The sequence below is a fragment of the Zosterops lateralis genome (assembly GCF_965231275.1).
Source record: "Zosterops lateralis genome assembly, chromosome: 13".
Classification (NCBI taxonomy): domain Eukaryota; kingdom Metazoa; phylum Chordata; class Aves; order Passeriformes; family Zosteropidae; genus Zosterops; species Zosterops lateralis.
In genome coordinates, this window is record NC_139773.1 from 1,816,541 (window position 1) to 1,839,133 (window position 22,593).

General features: G+C 48.5%; 1 protein-coding gene across 4 annotated transcripts; it reads right to left on the reverse strand.

The window, feature by feature from the left end:
- Window positions 1-5,358: 5,358 nt before the first annotated feature.
- Window positions 5,359-22,312, reverse strand: PPCDC (phosphopantothenoylcysteine decarboxylase). Of its 4 annotated transcripts, XM_083871006.1 has the most exons (7): window positions 22,105-22,312; window positions 20,360-20,524; window positions 16,301-16,396; window positions 13,937-14,065; window positions 12,046-12,214; window positions 7,964-8,060; window positions 6,689-6,803 (listed from the first exon to the last, which is right to left on the reverse strand). In XM_083871006.1, the coding sequence occupies exons 2-6, from the start codon at window positions 20,510-20,512 to the stop codon at window positions 7,975-7,977; spliced, it is 633 nt and encodes a 210-aa protein (XP_083727132.1). In that variant the 5' UTR covers window positions 20,513-20,524; window positions 22,105-22,312; the 3' UTR covers window positions 6,689-6,803; window positions 7,964-7,974. The 4 variants fall into 4 exon arrangements, with proteins under 4 accessions (XP_083727133.1, XP_083727130.1, XP_083727132.1 ...); XM_083871004.1 differs by lacking the exon at window positions 7,964-8,060 and having other exon boundaries at window positions 5,363-6,803; XM_083871005.1 differs by lacking the exon at window positions 6,689-6,803 and having other exon boundaries at window positions 7,388-8,060.
- Window positions 22,313-22,593: the final 281 nt, after the last annotated feature.

Below are 22,593 nucleotides of genomic sequence, written 5' to 3' on the forward strand. Positions count from 1 at the left end.
AGAGCCAAGAGAGAACGGTGAGAGAGAAGCTCTTGCACTTCTCCAGATGTTGCTAAAACTTCTCTCCAGAGCTATGGTAGGAGAAAGCTGATTTTCCTCCAAAATTTTGTGCAGGCTGAGGCCAGCTGAGAACCAAGACCGGTGGGAAAACCAAACCCAAATCCAAACCCAAACCCGAACCCAAACCCAAACCCAAACCCGAGGCGTTTTGCATCTCATCCTCTGCTGGGCCTGGCAGAATGCTTGGGAGAGGGAGAGCCTCAAATCCTGGCCCAGCGTGGTCCATCTCCTGGCTTCCACAAGGGAAGAGGCAGGGTGGAACCTCAGCTGGAGCATCCCACCGGCACACCTGGGTGCCATGGGAGAGCCGCTGGCGCCGGGGGATGGGAAGGGGTCATGGGAAGGAGCCGGAGCCAAAGGACAGCCCCATCCACGCCTGGCACTGGCCGGGTCGGGACTGGGCCGGCCGGGATTTTCAGCAGCTGAGTGAGCCAGCAAAACAAACACGAGCAAAGAGCTCCCGAGTCACGTAAACAAACAACCAATTAAGAGATGAAATAAATCTCCCACGTACATAACCTTTCTATTTAAACACTCTAGGCCTGGAAATGTTACAGCGCATCTGACCCAGCTTCACCTGTGATCTTCCTGCCGAGCTCCTGCGGGATGAAAGGGGCTGGGTTTCAGGGAGTGACTTTTCTTCTGCCTTTCCCCCCACCTAATTATATTATCCTTTCTTTCTTGTGTTGGTTTAATTCACAGGGAAAGCCCCCAGATATTTCCTTGTGCGTCCCCTCCTTGGCACGGAGCAGGACCTGCCTCCCTCCTCATCCCTGGAACTGGACTGACTGCATTGACCTGTTAATTATGGAATTTAAGGCCGGTATAGAGGAAACGGGGGCAAATTGACCCAGCAGCATTAAAGGAGCAGACATCCCTGGGAGAATTTTGGGGGAGAATGAGGATGCTTCCTTCACAGCAGGACAAGGCACAGAGGCTTAAGTGGGTTAAATCCAATGGGTGTGTGTGGGAGTGGTGTTGATTTCACTGGGGTTTTCTGTCCCCTACAGCTCAGGGGACCCTCAGCCAGCTCCCTCCTTTGAGCATCCAACACCCCACGAGCTGCCAGACGCCCTGCCTGCTCCAGGGCTTCCCTGTGCAGTCACTGCTGATTCAGGACACTGAGGGACTCACCCCGCTGGCTTCAGCACAGCCTCTAATCCCAGGCTTAACTTTAAGCCCAGGTTTGGGGTCCCACAGAGGACAGTAGTCACACAGCCCAGCCGAGGTCATAGCCAAGTTACACTGACTCTTTCCAGGGACGGGGTGGGGGGTGCACTGTTTTAATTAGTGCAATTAAATTGCTTAAATACATGCATCTGCAGAATTTTGTTACTCAAAACTAAGTGTGGAGGCTGCAGGGATTGGGACCATTTAGAGGAAGCATCACTAATTATTTTTGGAGAAAGAAAACTCTTGCTTGACACCAGACTAGGAGCTCTTTCAACCATTGGTGATGATGTTTCATGTTAAAAAGGCTTTTATTGAGGTGCTGGATGTACTCAAACACCCCACTCTGCCCCACCACCAGGTGTGCAGTCCTGCAGAAAATATTTGGGGACAGGAACCATATATTTGTGAGTCTGCTTAAAAGACTAAAATACCTCATTTTTTGGAGGTCAAACAGCCCATGTGCCATGGGATGGAAAGGGAATGGACAGGGGTGATGCAGCTTGGATATATCTGCATCACTGGCAGGGAATAGTCCCAAAACTCAGCAGACCAGGAATGCTGGGTGACCTCCCCCCCCCAAACCACACCATGCAGGGATGCTCAGCAGCCCCCACAATCCAAACTCTGATGGCTCGTGTGGCACCCACCTCCAGTGACACCAACCTCACCTACCCCAGGGTGGAATTTATGAGCAAGGACAGGAACGGGGTTAAGAACAGCCCAAAGCCAAGAAAACCTGCACAGACAAGGAAGTGAGAGCTCCAAAGATAGTGGTCCCAGTCTTTCACATCTGAGCTTTCAGTAATCACAGCTGCTTTCACTTCCCCTTTGCCCTCCTCCTGTTCCTCCACTGCTGGGTTTTGGTTCCTCTCCTCTCCCCCATCACCTTCCCCCTTTCGAGGCCAAGTCTTCAAAGCACTTCAACTTTTATTCCCCTGGGGTGCTGCCAGTTCCCGTGTCCCGGCTCTGGCACAACAGTGCCCTCCGAGGAGCTGGGGATGTGACGGAGATGTGAGGTGATGTCCCTTCCCTGTAGTGATCCAGCTTGGATGGGTGCCCTGGGAGAGGAGGGATGCTGGCTCGGGAGAGAAGGGTGAGGAGTAAGAAGCAGAGCAGCTGGAGCTCTCTTTCTCCATGGCTTTTCCCAGGCATTTGACTTCCAGCAAATGTTACCCCAGCCTTTAGAGGGGCAACACGTTGAGACGTGGGAGTGGAGCCTCACAGAAGACAGCAGGCAGCAGCTTGGTGAATCATGGAAAGCTCTTTATTATCTGACTCCAAAGGCCTATATACATTTTGTACAGAGGGCCAAGATTGGCCCAAGGAGGTTACAACCTCCTGACTCCATTGGTCAATATGACCATCAGTCAAGTTCTCTCTCAGAGAACAAGAATGCAAAACATACAGATAATTTCTAAGAATACATATTGTTTACATGAAGCAGCGTGAGAAAGCTGCTGCAAAGACTCAAACACTTGAAGGCAAGAAATTCAGGGACGACAAGCAAAGCCCCGGCAGACCCAACAATTTAACGCTGTTTATTTTTGAAGAGCCGGCACAGAGAGGCGGTGCTGAAGGGACGCACTGGGCTTTGTTCTGCCTTGGCAGCAGGAGTGCCGGTGCGTGCAAGCGCTGACGGAGGGTCAATATTGACTTTCTGCTGAGGCAACTGGCAGCGTTCACGAGCTGCAGGCATTTGGGTGCTCCGGCTGCACCCTGCCCGCACCCTGCCAGCAGCTTTTTCCCGGCACCAAGAACCATTTCCTATCGATGAAAAACGCTGCTGTAAATAACATCCACCCAGAGCATCTCAGAGCAGACTCACCCCGAGGGTATGCAGGATGCAGACTCCCTGGGGATGCTGCAAGAGCTGGAGCTCTCCACCCTCAGGAAGGATATTCTGGATGGGAACAAGGGGCAGTCTGCCTGTGCCTTGGCATATCTCAGAGCTGGAATTCTTTCTGATAATGGCCATGTTCTCTCATCACAGCCAAATTCTGCTGCCTTTATAAAGGCATGGCAAACATGATGTGTTTGCACAGGGGGCAGCAGGAACCAGGTCGGGGCTTTCCCTGCCACTCTCATTCTCAATGGTGAAGGAAATCTCAGCACGGCATCAGATTCCCAAACCATGTGCCCAGCAGGCACACAGTGCTGCCCAGCAGAGCAGGGGAATGAAGGGACAATGCTTTCCTCACCTGTCACTCACACAGGAGCTTGCTTTGGGATGGCTGGCATGGCTCTGGCATGGCTCCCAGATCCCATGCCAGTTCCTGATTCTCGGGGAAGCAAGCAGTGGTCTGGAGGAAGGCTGGAGCCTCGGGAGCACAGTCAGCCCTGTGCAAACACAACAGCTCAGGCCATCAATTATCCCCAGTTAGGAAGTTTGGCTGATCAGTGTCCATGGAGTTAATCTGGAGCCATCTCATGGCCTCAGAGCTGCAGTGGATTTGGGGGACAAGAGCCCCTGAAGCAGGGATGGGAGGCTTTCAGCTATTTTTTCAGGCACATGTTCTCATCTTGTCTCTTTTTACGCCTGATCCCCTCTCCCAGGGCTTTTGCCAGCTGAGGCTGGGCTCTCTACCAGCCACATTCCTTCAGGTTGACGTGGCTTTTCTTTCCTCCCTCATCCTTATCACGCTGGAGTTCATGAATCCTGTCTCCAAAACCATAAACCACTCAAGCACCCTGTGGAAATCAAGACAGAGCAGAGCCAGGCTCAGGGGCTCAGGCTGCTCTTGAGGGTACAGCTCTCCTGGGGAAAGGCTCTTCAGCCCTCCAAGGAGCCATGGAGAAATAAATCCCTTTTATAAAGCTTTTATCTCTGTGCTGGCCCTCCTCTAGCTTGTTTTGGCACTGCCTCTCCTGGCACACTTGCCCAGCGCTGGGGGAAGGATGTGGGAGGATTTTCTGGATACTCCTGTGGGACCAGGGGGACAAAGGGTCCCTGGAGTGCTCTCCCCCCACAGCTGGCAGTGGCCAAGGATGACTTGCAAGGGGTTGAATGCCATGGCACAGGGGATTGGGAGCACACCAGGCACTCCCCAATTTCAGACTGAGGAATCTTTGCAATCACACTAGCTGGAGCCTGATTTTAAGCCTGATTTTAGGAGTCTCCATGTAGAGCCCATTTCCCTTTAGGATCCCAGGACCCTGTGGTCAAGAGTATATTAATTTTATCTTTACTGTGATGACTAAAGTGACCTTTATTCCTCATCTCCCTGGACAGGACAAAGGCTTTTTGGTCATTCCATCCCCTTTATCCCGTTTTCCCTGGAGAGTCAGAGAAGTGAGGTACAACACCAAAGCCAGCATTCCCAGATTAAAAAAAAAAAAAAAAAAAAAATCTCCACCTAAAGGACAACATGAATAAAACCCCATACAGGGTGAGACCTAGCAGGGAACTGCCCCATTGGATTATTTCAGTCCCCTGTGCATCTCTGAGCCTCCCAGCTCCAGGGAACTCAAGCTCTAATTAAGCTCAATTACGCCTGGAAACAATTTTTCAAGCACCCACTGAGGCAGGTGGCCAGGGAAAGAACCCTGCACCTGCAAGTTTTAATTGTGAGGTTGCCCCACCGAAGCCAAGCTATCGGTGTTGCTGGTGCCAAGGAGTCTGTGCTGAGCCCTGCTGGGTCTTTTGGCACCAGCCTTATCACCAGTCAGGGTCATGCAGCTGCTTCCCAGCATCTCCCACGTCAGGAGGGCTGGCCAGACAAAAAAATAAGCACATGGAAAGCAAAACACGAGGGCACAGGTTGGAACCACCACTATCCCTTTGGATCATCTCCCTTTTCCACTGTCACTGTGATCTTACAGGAGAAAGATTCGTGCCTTGTGGTGTCATTTTGAACCCTGCCAAAGCAAAGAAAAGAAAAAACCTACCAACACCTCCTGTTCTCACTTGCCACCCTGTGGCAACCCCTGGCCTCCCTCAGTGCCTGGCTGGGCTGTGGTTGGGGACAAACCCACTTCCTGCCACCTCGTGAGCTTTGGGGATCCGGAGTGGGCGGCATCCCCACCCCCGGCGGGAGGGGGGGGGGGGCAGGTGCCAAATCCGGAGCCCCAGGGTGCAAAGCCACTGCCCCAGGTGCAACACAGAGGCACTGCTGCTCCAAGGCTAAATATGGGGAGGTGTTGTCACTTTTTTCTGATGTTTTTTTTCCTGCTGCAGGCTCCCAAGATGGAGGAGTGGGATGGGACAGGCACGTGAGATGATGCAATTCCCATCCAAAGTCAAGCTGGGGAGCCAGCTCCTGATCAATGCCAGACCAAAACAGCACCACGGCATCTCCATCCTCTTCCAGTGCTCTCCGAATCCAAGCAGCAAGGGGATCCCATCAGGTTTGGGATGGGGAGAAGCAGCCAGAGCCAGGGATGCTGAGAGGCACGTCCAAGCCCAGGAATGGAGGTGGGCTGCTGCCTTCACTCAGCTTTTGTCCCGGCTCTTTATCACTCCCAAGCCATGCTGAGAGAAACAGTTTTAAGCAGGATGAATGAAATTGCAACACAGCAGGATTCATGGTGGTACTGCCTCAGTCATCTGAGAGTTTCATGGGAAAGTGAAACAAAAAAATCAGCGTATGGCTCATAAAGTGCTGAAGGAAAAGAAAAAGCTCATGGGAAGTGTCATGGGCCTGCCCTGTGAACCTGGGTCGCACACAGAGCTGTGAGGGATGGAGGAGGAAGCCTGAGTGCCCTGAGGGATCCATGCCTCAACATCTCTTGGTGACCTCACTGGTTAAGGAGAGCCTGGCAGTGCCTATTTCCCAAGCTGGCACACAGCCCTGGTTTGGAATCAGGCCCTTCATCACCACCCCAAGACTCATCCTAGAAAACACTGTCCCAAAGTCACCTCCTCAAGCAGAAAGAGATTCCCCAGTTCTGTTCCTGCTCCTTTTCCATAGGGAGCAGTTCCTGCCCATGGGCTGCTGCACCTCCTCTATACCAGGCTGGGAGCTGCTCCTGCCTCCCAGAAGGAATGTAACTGTTTCTTCTATTTGACCTGAAGGAAAGGTGTTTTGGGCACAGGTTTATCCCAGCCTGGATGGAATGCTATCACACCTGCTTCCAGTGAAAAAATCACAGCAATTGCACAGAGGATCACTTGTCAACATTTCTGGAGGAGCTCAAAGCAGAAAAGCAGGCTTGGAAGAGAGGAAGGCTCTTATCAGAGCTGTAGGATAGAGAAATTTCTGTTGGATTCTCTGTGCTGCCAAGTCAGGGAGCAGAAGGAGGGATAAACAACTCCAGGCACAGGAGATAGCCATGAGAAAGCCCCAAGGACAAGTGCCAATTGTAGCAGCCAAAACACACATTTCCCTGTGAGCAGCAGAAACAATTCACCATCAAAACTCATGGAAGCCAGAAACATCTCTGCTACTGTCAGTGAGCTTAAGGGAAGGTCCTCCGAGACTGAGAGCTGAGAACACGAGCAAATGATGCAGGTCACTCCATAAACCCTGGCAAAATGCAGAAGTCACAGCCACAACTCCACTTCAGCCCTCTGTGTGAGCCACAAGCCCTGCTCACACCAGGATCCTTCTCAGAAATTGCGACTCCGTGGACCTCTGTCAATGGAAGAGCCAAAACAGGGAAAGTTCAGAGGTTTTATTTGTGTGGGATGGATAAGTCAAGCAAACCTAACCTAGCGACCTCTTCCCTCGTGCACAGCAGGCTGGAGTTTCCCCCCACAGACAGGATGCACCCAAGGCCTCAAATTTGTTTGGGTTTAGTCAAAAATGAACTCTGCAGGTCAGCAGTGCTCTGCTGGAGCAGCATGTTCCACAGCTCCCATTCCCCTCAGAAGCAAGATTGTGGTCCCAAGGAAAGGCTGGACTGAGGAGTCCTGCCTGGTCTGGCCCACAAGGGCAGAGGATTTCCCAATTTATTCACTCCAGGCAGGTAATCTTCAAGCTGAAAAGGTCAGCAAAGGTGGAGTTTGAAACACCTGCCCTTGGTTTTCCAGGAGGGCCAGGCCTGCTTGTTTCCTGACTGGGGCACCCAAATGTGCAGGAGGCACTTTGGAATGAGGTTGATACCTGCATCCCTCTCCAGACAACAACTACAAAAGGGAAAAAGGACTGGAGAGCTCCTTTCAATCAATTTTTCTCCGTGTCTGATAAAACACCATAAGAAGACACAACAACTTACCAAATATACTGGCTGGGGAACACCTCCCAAAGTAGTTACAAGAAGCAACTCATCAGGGGCAGGATTAAAAACTCTTTTTTATTAAGTTCCCAGAGAGAAAATGCTTTTTGGACAGTGACTCCTGCTGGGAAAGTGCAGCCAGCACAGCTATGGATCAGGCTTTGGAGAGCAGGAATGGTCCAGGAGACACTTGCTAGAAGGGGCTGGAATTACCCTGCACCACAATTTGCAGTACCTTTTCCTCTCTAGAACCACTGGAGCTCAAATACTTTCTGCAGCCTGCCCAGAACAGAGCAGGTGTAAAGCACTGGAAGCTGAGCAGCCTTGGGAAGGGAACCGTTACTCCCAAGATACCACAGGGTTTTCCACACTAAAGCAGCACATTCTTGGCTCTGGTTTTTCAAGGTCTGTGGTGAGGTACCGCATTTCAGTTTGGCACCAGCTGGAAGAAAACCGTTGGCTCCTTCTGCTGAAGAGCAGCTAAAGGTATGCATGCCATAAGTACCAGAGCAGCTGAGCCCAGCTTCCTGCTGGCTTTATCTCCTAACCATCAGGAAGGCACAAAACCACCATTTACATGCCAAAACATCAGCTCTGCCTTGGCACATCCCGTTCTTCAAGGATCCCTTTAACTCTTTCCACGATGGTCCACACTTCTGCCATGGCACCTCGGCCTGCAGGGCAAGAGCAAAACCACATTGTGAAATCCAACGTGGGGGGCTACCTAAAAAAAGTGTGCGGAGCAAAATTCCCTATCTCACCTCCTTTCCCCAGGGCGCATTCCAATTCAAATTTATATGTTTTCAGTATCTTTCTGAAATGGTCTTTGCCCATACAAAAGACTTGACAAACCCATTCCATTCCCGTGATTGTGCCTGAGAGAAAGGACCTCCATTAGAGAAAGCTGTTGTGGATCCCCACCAGCCTGAGTCTTGGGAGCAACTCTTGGAGAAGGCTGAGAGCTGGACAGAACAAAATGGAAAGGCTTTTCCTTTGGGCTTGGTTATCTGCCAGATGAACATCTCATCTCATGCTGTGCTGCTGCTTCCCTTTGAAACAGTTTTTAACACAGGTTCAGAATTTTAAAGCCTGAGATGATTAAATCACCTTGTCTAACCTTGTGTGCTGAACTGAGCACTGGGAATTGAGGTCATTTACTCTTCTAATTTGCCTGGACCTGAGGAAAGATACTTCTGCCACACGTATTTGTCTCTTTTGGAAGACTTGTTATAAACGCGTATTTTATAAAGTTGGCTTTTTGCAAATATTAAAATGAATGCTATGAAAATATATAATGTGGGAAAGTTATAATGTATTAATTTCTTTTATTTCTGCTATTAATGACACTTAGAAATAAGTAGTCTGATGAATATATATATATATTTCTTAGGCTATAACATGATATTAAAATAAAGACTGTTTTTGTAACATCTAAATTGGCTGAACCGAGGATAGAGAAAATCCTCCCGCATTCCTGAATTATCCAGATAAAGACAACGATGAACCAAAGCGCCAGGGAGGAATTTATTGTTCCTGTGTTATCAGAAAATGGGACATGAGAGACCAAGAGGCACCACCAAGAAATTTATCTACAAGGAGTAATAAAATGCTAAATTGGTGAAACAGGGGCAGGGTGGGAGAGTCAAAACTAGGAAAGAATTTCTAACCTCAAAGGAATGTTTGAATAATGCATTAGGTTCTTTTGAATATGTAGCAAACGGGTACATTTAAAGGAGTGTTTTTCTGAGTTAAGGTGTGCCTTCTGGCTGCACACCAGGTGCCTGCCTGGCCACCAACTATTTTGCTTGTCTGTCTCCTAATTGTATTTTCAAAATTTTTATTAAATTTATAATTTTTTTCTAAGAAAGTGAAGCTTGTTTTTCACAGACTGAAAAGCAGTCTTTCTTGATATTTTGTCCTGCTGGCTAATTGATCTCATAATTTACTGCTCAGCAGAAATTAGTTCTCGGAGGTAATTTTCCTCTTTTTTCAGACCTCCAGAGGTGTGGAGCATCCTGTGGACAAGCTGCAGGCAGATTTGGACCCTTCTGCTCTCCTGTCTTGGGTTCAATGCAAGATGTATTCTATTTCCATCTGTTGAAACTGGCTGGGGAGGTGTTGTTTCCTTTTTTCTTTATCTCTTCTATGACCCATTCCTCATGGCTCTGGGGGCAGGTGTCTTCTGTCTATGGGCAGCTGTTAGACCAGGTGGGGCAGTGTTCTTATCTCTTCCAGGACCATCCTCCCTCCAGGGGATCTCTGCTGTCCATGGGCCATCCAGGCTCACTGCAGGGCTGATACAATTCCATCATCCCATGGGGAGATGCTCCACCCAGGGGGAGGAGCCCAGCACTCCCACCTGGATCAAACCTGGCATTCAGAACAGCAGCACAGCCTGTTTGCACTGGATTCCCAGAGGAAGACCAGACCCATCTCAGCACCACTGGACCTTTCTACAGGATCATCTCTGCTCCAACAGAACCACATCTGTCACTGCAGGAGGACTTAACTGGACTGCTCCCAACACCCTGACTAACAGGGTGTCAGGTTGTATTCTCACACTGTCAGTGTTGTTCTGTTTTGTTTGTTTGCTTTTTTTGTACTACTACATTTTTAATATTCCCAGTAAAAAATTGTTATTCCCATACCTTTGCCTGAAAGCCCCTTAATTTCAAAATTATAATAATTTGGAGGGAGGGGGTTTACATTCTCCATTCCAAGGGAAGCTCCAGCTTTCCTCTGGCAGACACCTGTCTCTCCAAACTAAGACATCTCCTAAGCTCAGGGAGAAGAGCTGCACCTAACAAGAGACACTCCTTCTGCATGACTTAGCAGAGCTACATCCTTTCAGAACACTTCCAAGGCCTGCCTTCTTCCTCCACCACTCACTACTCCAGCACTTCTGGCAATTCACAACTGGATTTTTAGGTTTAGCAAAGCAAACTCTTACAGCACAGCTCATGCCTACAGGTGGAAATCTGCCAGTGTGCCAGGCTCTAGAAATCCATCCAAGTTATGATGAAGGTAAGGTCAGCATGGAAACTATCCAATCAAGAAATTGTTTGGTATTCTCACTCTTTTATCTGGACTTTCTGTCTAAACCTACCCTTCACTAAGGGAGAAAAATTCCAGGTAAAACTTGGAGGCAGAGAGGATCTGGTGCATTTTAGGTGAGACCCAACCACATGGGGTGAGGAAGAGAAACCTACTAGAGCAAAACAAACCACAATTTCAACAGACAAAACTGGTGCAAACTGAGTCTCTTCTGCACCACATGTGTGAGCTTTGCTGTGTGCTGCTTGTGTGGAAACCAGGGAAACCCCTGTGTGGATGGAAGCCACAAAACCAAAGTGAGTGTGGAAGAGGCTCTGGGGTGAAAAGCCTGAGAAAAGGGGAAGGGGTGAAAAAATGTCAGTTGTGGAGACTAGTTTGGGTCTTCAGAGAGATGGAATCCACGCCATAATCGCCCTACAAGCTGCCAGGAAAAGTCCTGGTGTTTGCCATCAGGAAGATCTTGCTGGGAATTGACTCAAAAGCACAAGTGGAGTCAGTCAGATGTGGCTGCTCCTGCCATCCCTGCATCCCTCTCCTCCAAGCTCCTTCAGGAAGTTGCTCTCACAGCTGAGACAGCCGAGCTGGATATGAAGAAATTTGATGTAATCATGTCTAAAATCCCAGTGGAAGGGTAATCATCCAGGATATTTCAACTGACATCTGAGTTACTTGACTACACTTACCTAATTGTAAATATTTATTGGTTTTCAGTTACAAAAGCATAAATCTCTAAAGGCATTGCACCTACCTAAGAATTCCAAAACTAAGCCACGCCTAGAATTTAACCCTGAGGGGCATTTTAACACCCTGTCTTTGTCACAGACTGTTTATTGGATTAACAGGGTGGTTAAAATCCTGCTGGAGTTGGGGCTGTTACAAAGAAGTAGGTGCAGGCCATGGCTGGAACTGGGGGGCATTTTACAGAGATATGCCCAATGAAATGTTAATAAAAAAGCAAATCCATTCATCCAAATGGTTTGTATCAAAACTCTTCCCAAAAGTCAAAACACCTCAATTTAAAGCAGCTACTAAAACTCAAATGAGACCATTATTTCTTAGCACTGCAAGCTAAATGTACTGAATCTGAACTTTCTCCACATCCCTCTTTCACTTCACAGAACTCTGGTGTCAAAACTCCAAATCAAAACTTGTTTGGGAAGCTAAAAATTAACCCAGGCAACAACAATAACAAATGTTAAATGTGTGTCCAGCTACACCCTCAGCCACATCTGCAAAGGGCTTTTCTCACTGTCTGCTCTCAGGAAGAAGATTTAATCCCAAAGATGGCACAATGAAAACAGCCCCCAGTCCCAGCAGAGGGCAAAGTCAGGACACCCAAATCTCAGGCTGATAACCCTTGCCACAAAACCATCCTTCTCTTTGATCTTCTCTCTTCCTAAATGTGCATTTCTGTTCAAGATCAGGCTCAGCTGGAAGCTCTTAAGGCTACTTAAAAATTAATAACAAGGGATAACAGAGGGCAAAGCTCCAGCTTATGTGTACAAACCGTGGCAGTTCCACATCTCTGTGGCCACACAGCAAAAGGCAGCGCATCCCTCCAGGACAAGGGAGGGAAAAGGGCAGGAGCCACGGAAAGGAACTGACCTTCATCTCCACACACGAGTTTCTTCACCACACAGGGGATCTCCGTGTAGCCAAAGCCCTTGAGCTGCTCCACCTGCCGAGCTGTGATGGGATGCTCCCACATGGCCGTGTTCATGGCTGGGCAGAAGAGCAGCGGCTTGCTCAGGTCCCACGCGCGGATCACACAAGTCTGCGGGAGAAGCCAAGGGAGGCCTTGGATTTCCTCACTCCTTCCCATCCCTCTGCTGCACCTTTCCAGCCTGGCTGTCGTTTTGTCAGCACAGCTGGACTAACCCATGGCCTGAGAGTAATTTGTAGCACATTCCAGCCAAGCTCATCTCTGACAGGCAGGAAAGATGAGAGAGGCTACCCAGAGGATAAATCTCACCCTGCTCCAGCCAGCAGCCCAGGCTAGAGCAAACCAAGCTGGAACAGGATGTGTACAGACTGTGTGGGAGACAGAAAAGCTGAGAGATGGCCACAGATCCTACCAGCTCAGAGAAACCCCCAGGACAACACTTCAGATAAGCCAGCTGCAAAGCTGGACACCGAAAGCTGGCAATGAGTCTTTTTGACATGATATACCAGCTGGATCCTTAACTCCCCACGAGGGAAGCAGTGCTGCTTCCAGGACACTACAAAGGAGAACACAAGCACAAGCATCTGGGCTGCTGCACGACATGCTGGCAGGTTACAAAGCATCTGGCAGCTTCTGCTACAGGCAATCAAATCTGACTCCTCAGGACTTCCAGATAACCCAGGATCACCTCATCCCCTTGGAGGGATAAATGCTGGTTGTTCTTAGTGCAATGTCCATCAGATTCCCCAGGCCTTGCAGCACTTCCAACAAAGGAGTTTCCAAGGGAGTAGCTCAGATCACAGAGTCCTTACAGGAACCCTGCCCATGCTTTTTTATACCCTATGACTTGAACCTCTCCAAGCAGAAGGAAATCTGATGGAATCTGTTCTGAACTGCCAACCAGAACATCCAGCACTCCCTTTCCTTTCCTGGAACTGCCTCTTCCCTTCACAAGGCTCTTAAAGACTGCCAGGAGCATGTAAAGCCTGACATCCTTCCTGAACTCTTCCCTCTGCTAAACCAGCACACCCACAAGGGACCCAGAAGGACAAGACATTGCTTGTCCTTACCATGACTCTTTCTGGCTTCTCTCAGATCCCCAGTGATCTGTTCTGGGTGGATTTTGTTCATCTATATGCATTTCTTACCCAAAAGGCTGTAGGTCACACAGACCTGCAGCTTCCTGAGATCTTTTGCATTGTTAATGCCTGGCCACAAAACATTCAGCCCCGCTGAAGGTCCCCAGTACCCAACATCAAAGCACACTCCCTTTTAATACACTTTCTGATCAGGCTGAAGAGCCTCAAGAGCACTTTAAATACTAAAAAACAAGCCTGAACAAGCAAAAGCCTCTGTAGCTGAGACTGGGAGGTAAGTGGGCATGAGCATGTTTGAAAGTCTGTGCTATGTTAGGTGAGGGAGGTGGTGAAGTAGCAGGAAGTAAACAGTTTTATCTGATCTCACAGGTGTCTTTCCAGATTGCATTGAAAAAATCTAGAGGAGCTCAAAAGTGAGTGAGCATGTGTTTGAGTGACAGAGAGAGAGGATGGAGGCAGAAGGAAATACCACCCTTCAGAAAAAGCAAGGAAGACACAAAGCAGGGACAGGGAAATAAGACCGAGAGACTGACAGAGTCAAGGCATGGGAAGGGATTAGGTCAAGAAGGAAAGAGAAGGAGCAGGGGAACCATGCTGGGGAAGTGAGAGACAAGCAGATGAAGGGTAAAGGGGGAGTGGAACGTGCAAATGGTGCTGTTGGTGATGCTGCAGAAGCACCAAGGTCAGGAAGTCCTGAGGCAGTGGCAGCAGTGGCAGGCAGAGCCCAGGTACTCACCAGCAGGTTGTCACAGATGCCATTGGCCACCTTTGCCAGCGTGTTGGCGTCCAGAGGTGCCACCACCATGAGGTCAGCCCAGCGCCGGAGCTCAATGTGCAGGACGGGGTCTGAGCGGCCCTTCCACAGCTGTGGGGGAGACAAGTGAGGAGCACCAACCCCTCAGACACCTCAGGAAACACAACTCCTTATGGAATTCCTATGGAATGATACTTATGGAATTCAAGGGATGGCAGCAGAACAGCAGATGGGGGGGGGATCCTTGCCCCATAAGACAGTTCACACATCTGACAACCACAGGTTTCAACTTACAGCCAAGAGCTGTCCCCATCCACAGCATCCCTTAGCTCTGGAATGATTCCTAAGAGCTCCATCCTTCAGCCAGCTGAGCCAGGCAGGCCCAAACCAAGGTACATTTCCTGGGGAATCCATGTGAATTATAAGTTTCACATTGAAGTGAAACTGCCCACTGGCTTCTCATGAGGTACAGACCCCTAACTGAACAAGTCACTTTTAATTAGGATGCACAACCCAACTCACACTGACAGCAGCAAAGGGAACCCTCCTAAGTACTGGAGGGAACAGTGTCCTGTTGACTTTCTCCATGATTGATGAGGTTTATCCAGTTTGGCACTTCCCTCCTCTCTCAGCTCTTTGAATCACAGAAGGGTTTGTGTTGGGAGGGACCTTAAAGCTCACCTTGTCTCATGGGCAGGGACACCTTCCACTTGACCAGGTTGCTCCAAGGCCCATCCAACCCCTGAACACTTCCAGGGATGGGGCAGCCACAGCTTCTCTTTGACACACTCACTCTCGAGAGAATATTTCTGTTTTTACTAAAGCCCTGAATTGCTCAAGAGAACCCTGGCCTTAACAGCTCCATTAACTGGGAAAGAGTCCTGAACAGCAGCAAACAGCATCAGGTGTTTGCTGATGTCACACTCCCCAGAGGACACCCAACCACAGGCCAGCATGGGCTGCATCAGGGCCACAAACTGCTCCTTCTCTGAGTCATGGGAAGCCACAACAAAAAGGCAGCATCCGAAAACCCGGGGCTCCCTGAACACCTTTCCCGCCTCCTCCACTCAATTCTATTCTTTCTTGTCATTTTATTGCCGAGTGAAGCATCTCACAAAGAGATGCTGAGCAGGCTGTAACAGAGAGCCCAGAGGAGGCCATCAGGCTGATCAGAGGGATGGAGCACCTCTCCCATGATGAAAGGCTGGGAGAACTGGCAGTGCTCAGCTTGGAAAAGAGAAGGCTTTGGGATGACCTAATTGTGTCCTTCCAGTGACTGAAGGAGCCAATAAGATGGAGGGAGGCTATTTACAAGGACCTGGAGCAACAGGACAAGGGGAAATGGCTTCCCACTGGCAGAGGGCAGGGTTAGATGGGATACTGGAAGAAATTATTCCCTGTGAGGGTGGTGAGGCCCTGGTACGGATTGCCCAGAGAAACTGCCTGCCCCATCCCTGGAAATGTTCTAGGCCAGGTTGGATGGGCTTGGAGCAACCTGGGATAGTGGAAGGTGTCCCCTGCCCATGGCAGAGCGTGCAACTGGATGAGCTTTGAGGCCCCTTCCAACCCAAACCATTCTGTGATTATTTCCCACCACAAGAGCTCTGTGCCTGCTCTCCAGTGTGCCAGCAGACCTCAAAGCCTGACGTGCACCTCTTGTATCCCCCCACTGAGGGCTCCTCAGAAATAACTGCCTGAGGCTGTAGCACCCTGGGATCCAGCAGGTATCCACCAACCCCTGAGACCAGTCAGAAAGTTCCCTGGCCATTGCCATATTTCTGTCCCCTTAAAAGCAATGCTCACGTGTGAGCAGCAATAAGGGTAAGGAGAGTGCTCAGATCAGCACTGCAAAGCAGGGATAAAAATATGGAAAAACAAATCTTGATTCTTGTAAAAAGAACCTCTTCCTACTCAAGGACTCTCAAAATGTGTCAGTAAAACTGCAGTGAGGAAAAAAAGCCATTTCACAGAGACCAGAGATGTTCACAGCCCTGACAGCTGAGCTAAGGAGAATGAAGCTGCTGCTTGCGTGACAAGTATGACTCATGACAGCCACCAAATATGCTCACCATGGCTCTGCAGTAGCTGTCTTGACATTTCCTGACACTCCTCTCAGAGCAGCTGGGCCCAGGGTGGAGAGAGACGACTGCTACAGGACAAAATCCTGCAGTGAATCAGGGCAGCCTCTCTCTTCTTCCTTATTTACAGCACATTCTTCAAAAGCCACATTTTAAACATTATTACTAGACCAACGAGTGAGTCTTGGCCCAGGTTTAAAAAAAGAACTAAGTGTGGTTTCTTGCAAGAAAATTTAGAGGAACGGTTCTGTTTGCAGGAACAACTCACCTGCCACTCCTCTTCATCACCATAGAGGGTCACAGGAATCTCCTGGGCATTGTAGAAATGTTTTGCTCTTTCAGTAGTGACCACCTTCACCCCGAGCTAAGCAGAAAGAAAAAGACCACTGGTTAGACTTGAGGACAATTTTGAAGTTTTTGTGGCTTCTCAGAGAGCTTCCCCTATTCACAGCTGAAAGGCCAAGCCACCACAGGCATCCACAGGAGCCAGGAACTCATTTCATCTCCACCTAAAACAGGCAGGTCCTCACCTGCCAAGCAAAAGGGAAAACCTTTGTGCAGGTATGTCCATAGCACAGGGTTTCTGTGCAGCTAACCAGTGGCTTTCACAAAGAGAGACTGGGTGAACACATGAGGGCTCTCTCTGAAATCTCAGACAAACCTGCAAAGGCACTGGAACCTTCATTTATTGGTGTCTACTGGGGAAAGCCCATCCCATTCTTCAGATGTTTAGCTGACACACACAAAAGGTGCTGAGGTGAACCTCTCCTTTCCTCCTGCAGGAATCTTCCCAAGTGGACAAGAGGGCTTTTCCCTGTTTTCTATGTGTCCTGCAGCTCTGATAAACGTTGCCAACACCTCCTGCCACAGGCAGTGAACCAGAGGTTCACCTCTACATACCAGGATCAGCCAGTGTCAGCTCTGCATGCCCTGACTGCCCATGCAGGACATGGAACTGAATTTCCAGCTGCAATTCCTGCCAAGGAGGTTCCTTAAACCGGTCAACGGGCAGGCCAACACATGGATGGAGCTGAGGAAGATGAACTTCAGGCTGCCAATTACAGTGACAAAGACCCTTTTTTCATAGTATTGGCCACTGCCTGCTCCTTCCAGCAGCTCCCAGAACCCACTGCACAGTTCTGTTATCTGACAGTGAGATGGGGAGAAATCAGCCCCACCAGCAGCTCCTTCCTGCTGGAGGAAGGAGCCTTGAGGTAGAAAACTGATGAGGCACCCAGTGTGTGCACTCCTTGCTACAATCACCTGCTAGAAACCTCCAAGCAACTCTCTGCAACAGCAGCAGTGATGTGATAAAGCACATTAATCCAGCTCCCAACACCATTTATTCCACTGGGAATGAGGCAGTGTTGGCTCCTTGCATCTATGAGAGCAGAAACTGGAAGCAGTGGAAAATCCCAGCCTTGGCATATTGTGGCCACTGGTAATTTCCCCCATTTTCTGAGGGAAAAGTGACAGGATAATACAGCTGCATGATACATTCTTGGTACTGCACATCTGTTTTTCTCAAAGCACCCCTGACCAGGAATCACAGATGTTCGTAGTGTTTTTGAGTGTGAAGATCACACTCACAGGCATTAGCTAAGGGTATTATTTCCATGCCAACCTCACCCCACAGGAAACTGCGCGAGCCAAGCAGCAACACCCACAAAGGCGCGATCGCCGCTCTGCTGCGCATCGGGTGAGGTGTTAACCTCAGTCTGCAAGAAAATGTATTTATTTGGGGGGTTTAAAGGCCACTGTGCAGTTTCAAGGAGGATGGGGCTGCTCTCTGAAATGGTATCATTGAAAAAAAAGTTTATTTCTTCCAAGTATAAGCCCAAGAGTAGGGAAGAGCTCTGGCTGTCGAGCACTGCATCCAACCATTCCAGGCGAGAACATTCCAGAGGGATGTTCAAGGAGCCTGAGTGCTGGTGGCTGAAATCCACCACCCCCCAAGAAAGTTGTTCTGCGAGTTAAATATTCTCCCTAATGAAGGTTTCCTGCTGGGGTGGGCTCCTGGTTCCCTCGTTCTCAGCAAGTCCTTCAAGTCCCCCCAGCTCCACTCGGACGAGGTCAGTGCTCTCAAGATCACTTTAGCCTACACGGTTTATCCTATTTACCTGGCACACCCTCTGTTTGCCTGTGCATATCTCCAACAGCAAAGGCAGTCTGGCCACACTCAAACTCCCTCACTGGAGACAGTTTAGATTAGTTAGAGGTCTTTGGTTTAAGCCAAATCTCCAAAACAAACTTTACCACAAAACTGCTCTCCTGTCTTCAGGCAACACTGCTGGTCTCTGATAGAGGATTCTCCTGGCACAGCCCTTTCTGCTTGGGTAAGGAGGTGCATGTGATTATTTTTTAATGGTTTTCTCAGTTCTGACAGCAAAATCTTTCCAGATAGCCTGAGCACACGAGAATGAGCAGCTCCTCTGTTAAATGGCACCTACAAGCTGAGGCAGAGGCTGCCTGGCAGGCGCACAATGAAGTGACAGGGTGTGATTTAAACCTGAAATCCAGGTGACATCCTAGAGCTCCAAGAGCAAAACATTTTGCCCACCAGAAAGTCTGTCCTCGCCTTTCTTTATCCTAGGATCACAGACTGGTTTGGATTGGAAAGGAAATCAAAGGTGCTCCAGTTCCACCCCCTGCCACAGGCAGGGACACTATCCCAGGGCGCTCCAAGCCGTGTCCAAGGCTGGTCTTGGACACTGCCAGGACAAGTCAAGCAGAAGGCAGTGAGCTGTCACATCCACTGGCACCCTCCAGGAGGTGTTAAACTTTAATGAGCAGCAAAACCACTCTGCCAAGTCATTCACCACAGACCATTTCAGGCAAAACATCAATTTGAACTAACCACTCTGGCTTCAAGCCTGTGACCACATCTCCTCTGGTATCAAAGCCTTTCCTCTGCTCCTGCCCTGCCTCCTTCTTGAAGTTCTGCTCCAGCAGTAAAGAAATCGATGCAACAGCCTGGTGCACGACTCAACAAACTCCATGGGAAAGTTACATCGACTCAGCAGGCCTTGAAATCACAACAGAAATGAGCAAATAACTTTGATTAATAAACTTTTATAAACACCTGGATGTCCCACTTTTGCTTTTTCTGCCTTAAAACCAGTGGCCACAAAGTCTGCAGTGGACGTCACAGACCTCTGGGGCTGTACAGAGAGTTTGAGTCCAGCTGTCTGCAGCTTTTAATTATGAAACAAACACTCGAAGAGAGGCAAAGGGTTTAGGCCACATTCCTACCACAGGTCATCTGCATTCTGCTTGTCACCTGCACAGAAGGATGTCTCAAGCTCCAGAAGCAAAGGAAAATGGACAATAGCCAAGCTAATCCAAGAGGGAGAGGATTAGAAGATCTCTATCTCTGACTCTGGGCTGGTCACACCATTCCTTCATGTCATTTTTCTTTGTCTTTCTTATTTCAGGCTGGGACCTTTGACCTCACTAATCACTTCAGGTCAAGTCATAAATTAACTGAGGCCTCACTTTGCCACACATGCCTCACCTCCAGCACCCTTTCCAGCTTGGCTATCAACACCAACCACATAAATCAGCACCTCCTCTGCCTCTGCTCAATGTACCCACAAGGCACAGCCTCCCAAGTCATCCCAAAGGATATTCATGCAGCAATCTAATCAATAAATCTGCAGATATCAGTACACCCTCTTGCCCCTGCCACTTTTTTCTTTCACTGCTCCAAAATATTTCCTCCATTTCTAAAAACCTAAAAGTTTTCTAGGTTTAACTTCATCCTACAGCAGAAGAGAGCACATTTCCCTCCCTGATCAATCACCAGTGGCCTCTACTGGGCAACTCTGTTACTCCAGACAACAAATAGTAAAAAAATACTACACAAAAACATATAGGAGCTTGTGTTTTCCATTTCTGGTTTTACAAGGTCTGTTTTCCCTTTCTGGATCACATTTGGAAAAGCCACATCCCACCCAGGGAAAACTGCAATAGCCTGGAGATTTCAAGTTTCAGAAGCATCACCCCCTGTCTTCAACCACATCTGAGACTTTGAGTGACAAGGACAAACTCCAGAAAAAAAAACCAAAAAAACCAAAAAAAACCCCAAAAAAACCACACAAAACCAAAAAAAAAAACACACTCAAAGCAAAGACCGTTTCAAGTATGAAATGATAAGGGGAAAAAAAAAAAAAAAACAAAACTAAAAACAGGTGGACTCCTCCTCACAGAAACCTCTGAACTAAAGGGCCCCAAGGAGGAACTTGAAATTTCAGCAGAAGCCACGTGTTCTCTCCTCAAAACAAGGGTAACTCCAACGTGACAAAGCTCCACCACCAGCTTCACTCACCCCAGGGATTTTCAGCAATTCTGCAACGAGCAGGGGTAGCTTGAGGGCAGCCACGCTTCCAGTCACTCCCACCAGCACACGGAACTTTTCCTGGGCCACAGATGAGCTGTTTCCTGCAGGAATGCCTGGATCTGGCAGGGAGTTGGGCTCCATGCTCCAGTTCAACTGTGCAGGCACAGGTAAACGAAGACACTGGGCTAACAGAGCCTCCAAGCACAGCTCCAACCCCACCACATTCCCCAGGGCACGGGTCTATCCTGGACCCTGCAGGGCCCAGAGTCATCCAGAAAGTTGGGATGGCTCTGGGTCCTCCCACAAATGTCACTCATCCCATAAGGATTTCAAGCACCAGCAGAACTTTAGGGGCAGCTTGATGTTTAATTAATTTTTCTGTCGAAGACTGGGAAACAGACTCCTAAAACTTTAGCAGAGAAGCCACAGAAGTGCTCTGGTAAAGTTCATGCCCCCCCAAAATTAAGACTCCCACATGTTGAACACAGTCCAGAATTTAGGACAGATAAATAAATCAGTTTGGGATAAAATTTTACAGCAAGTTCTCTAAAGGCAAACAAACCCCTGCTGAGCTGCTTTCCCTTTGCACTCTCTGGTGATTAATAAATGCACAGAGATGTCTTAATAATTAAAAATGTGGGGCCTCACTTAATGCACAACCATCTTGTTTCTTATTGTGCTCCTAAACATTTACAGCAGCACTAGAAATTATTCCCTAGCAGCTCTAATTCAGGTCTGCTGCTTCCCCCGGCCTCCCTATGCTGCTGCCACACGGATAAAAACCAGAAATTAATGTTTTGGTGGGGAAATTGACACAAGTATCTCAAATATAATCAATTAATTATTAAGTTGCAAAAAGAAAATTCAGTTCTTGAAAAATCACTGCATCAAGTAAAGCTGGTTCCATTTTAGTGATGTCCTTGTTGTTAAAACTCAGCTGCTTAGAATCACTTTGGGTGGAAAAAAGAAGGACACAGGCTGCTCTGATTTTTGGGAGCAACTCAAGAGGTTGGAGAGAGGAATTTCCCAGGATCGCAGCCTGGTTTGGGTTGAAAGGGAAATTAAAGCGACCAAGTCCCACCCCCACCATGGGCAGGGACACCTCCCACTAAAAGCTCAATTTCAGCTTTGCTGATTAGCAAAGGTAATTAAGAGGTGAGGAAATGGAGCAGGACATTGGCTGAGAGATTTTAATGCTACCACCACGATTCACATATTTATCTAATTAAAACCAGATTATTATTAAGTAAAATTATTATCTATTTAAAGCATCCTCAGGAAGTTTCCAATGCACCCACAATTAATTCCACCTAAGCATTCACAAATTAACACCTGGGTATTAAAACGTAAGTTTTTAAGAAGGAAATTTTCAAAATGCTTATAAAATAATGATAAAAATATTAAAATTATAAAACAATGACTAAAATGGTAAAATAATGGTAAATACGGTAAAACAAGGGTAAAAAGGTAAAAAAATTAAATGGTACAAATTTTAAAATAACGGCAAAAATAGCAATATAGTGCTATTTTAAATATAATTTAAATAAAATAATTTTAATAAAATTAACGAAAATAAGTTTATATTTTGAGGTTTTACTAAAAAAAATAAATTTAATCAAACCTTTAATAGTTTTAATAAAATAATGGCAAAGGGTTCTAAAAAAAAAAGCTGTATGGAAAATAATATACGTAGTGTAACGATAACGAAGTGCTGGGCCGCGCTTTCCTCTTACCCAAACACAGCTGTGGGGAAGCAGCCACTAGAAAACAAGCAATTTACCCCTAAAGCCCCTAAGGGTTAATGAAATCGACTATTAATGCGGTAGCGATGCTGAAAACGGCTCCAAGAGGCTGCTCAACAGCAGCGAGAAGCCCCGGGGGCCCCCGGAAGGGAACAAACACCGCTCGGTACCACTCGGGGCACGGCCGGGGGCCTGAGGGGTGCCGGGAACAGGCGCAGAGATGGTGTTGATTGGTGTGTACTGCTCCCGCCCACGACGCTGATTGGTGCGTATTGCTCTCGCCCACAGTGATGATTGGTGCGGCCAGCGCGCGCGGCCGGCGGGAGGAAGGGGTGTCATGGCGGCCCCTCATGGCCCCGTCCCGGTTGATGGCGGCTGTGCCGCCACCCCGGAGGGCTCTGTGCCCTTTTGTGCCCCAGTCGTGCCCACGCGAGGGATCTCGCCACGGGTGGCTTCAGGCTGCTCGGCCCGAATGCTCGT

Bases quoted from the DNA above. Each gene is read 5' to 3' on its own strand.
- PPCDC (XM_083871004.1), bottom strand. From the start codon at position 20,512: ATGGAGCCCAACTCCCTGCCAGATCCAGGCATTCCTGCAGGAAACAGC. The intron at 16,397-20,359 runs GTGAGTGAAGCT...CTTTCTGCTTAG, and splicing joins AATTGCTGAAAATCCCTGGG to CTCGGGGTGAAGGTGGTCAC. The intron at 12,215-13,936 runs GTGAGTACCTGG...CTTCTCCCGCAG, and splicing joins GCATCTGTGACAACCTGCTG to ACTTGTGTGATCCGCGCGTG.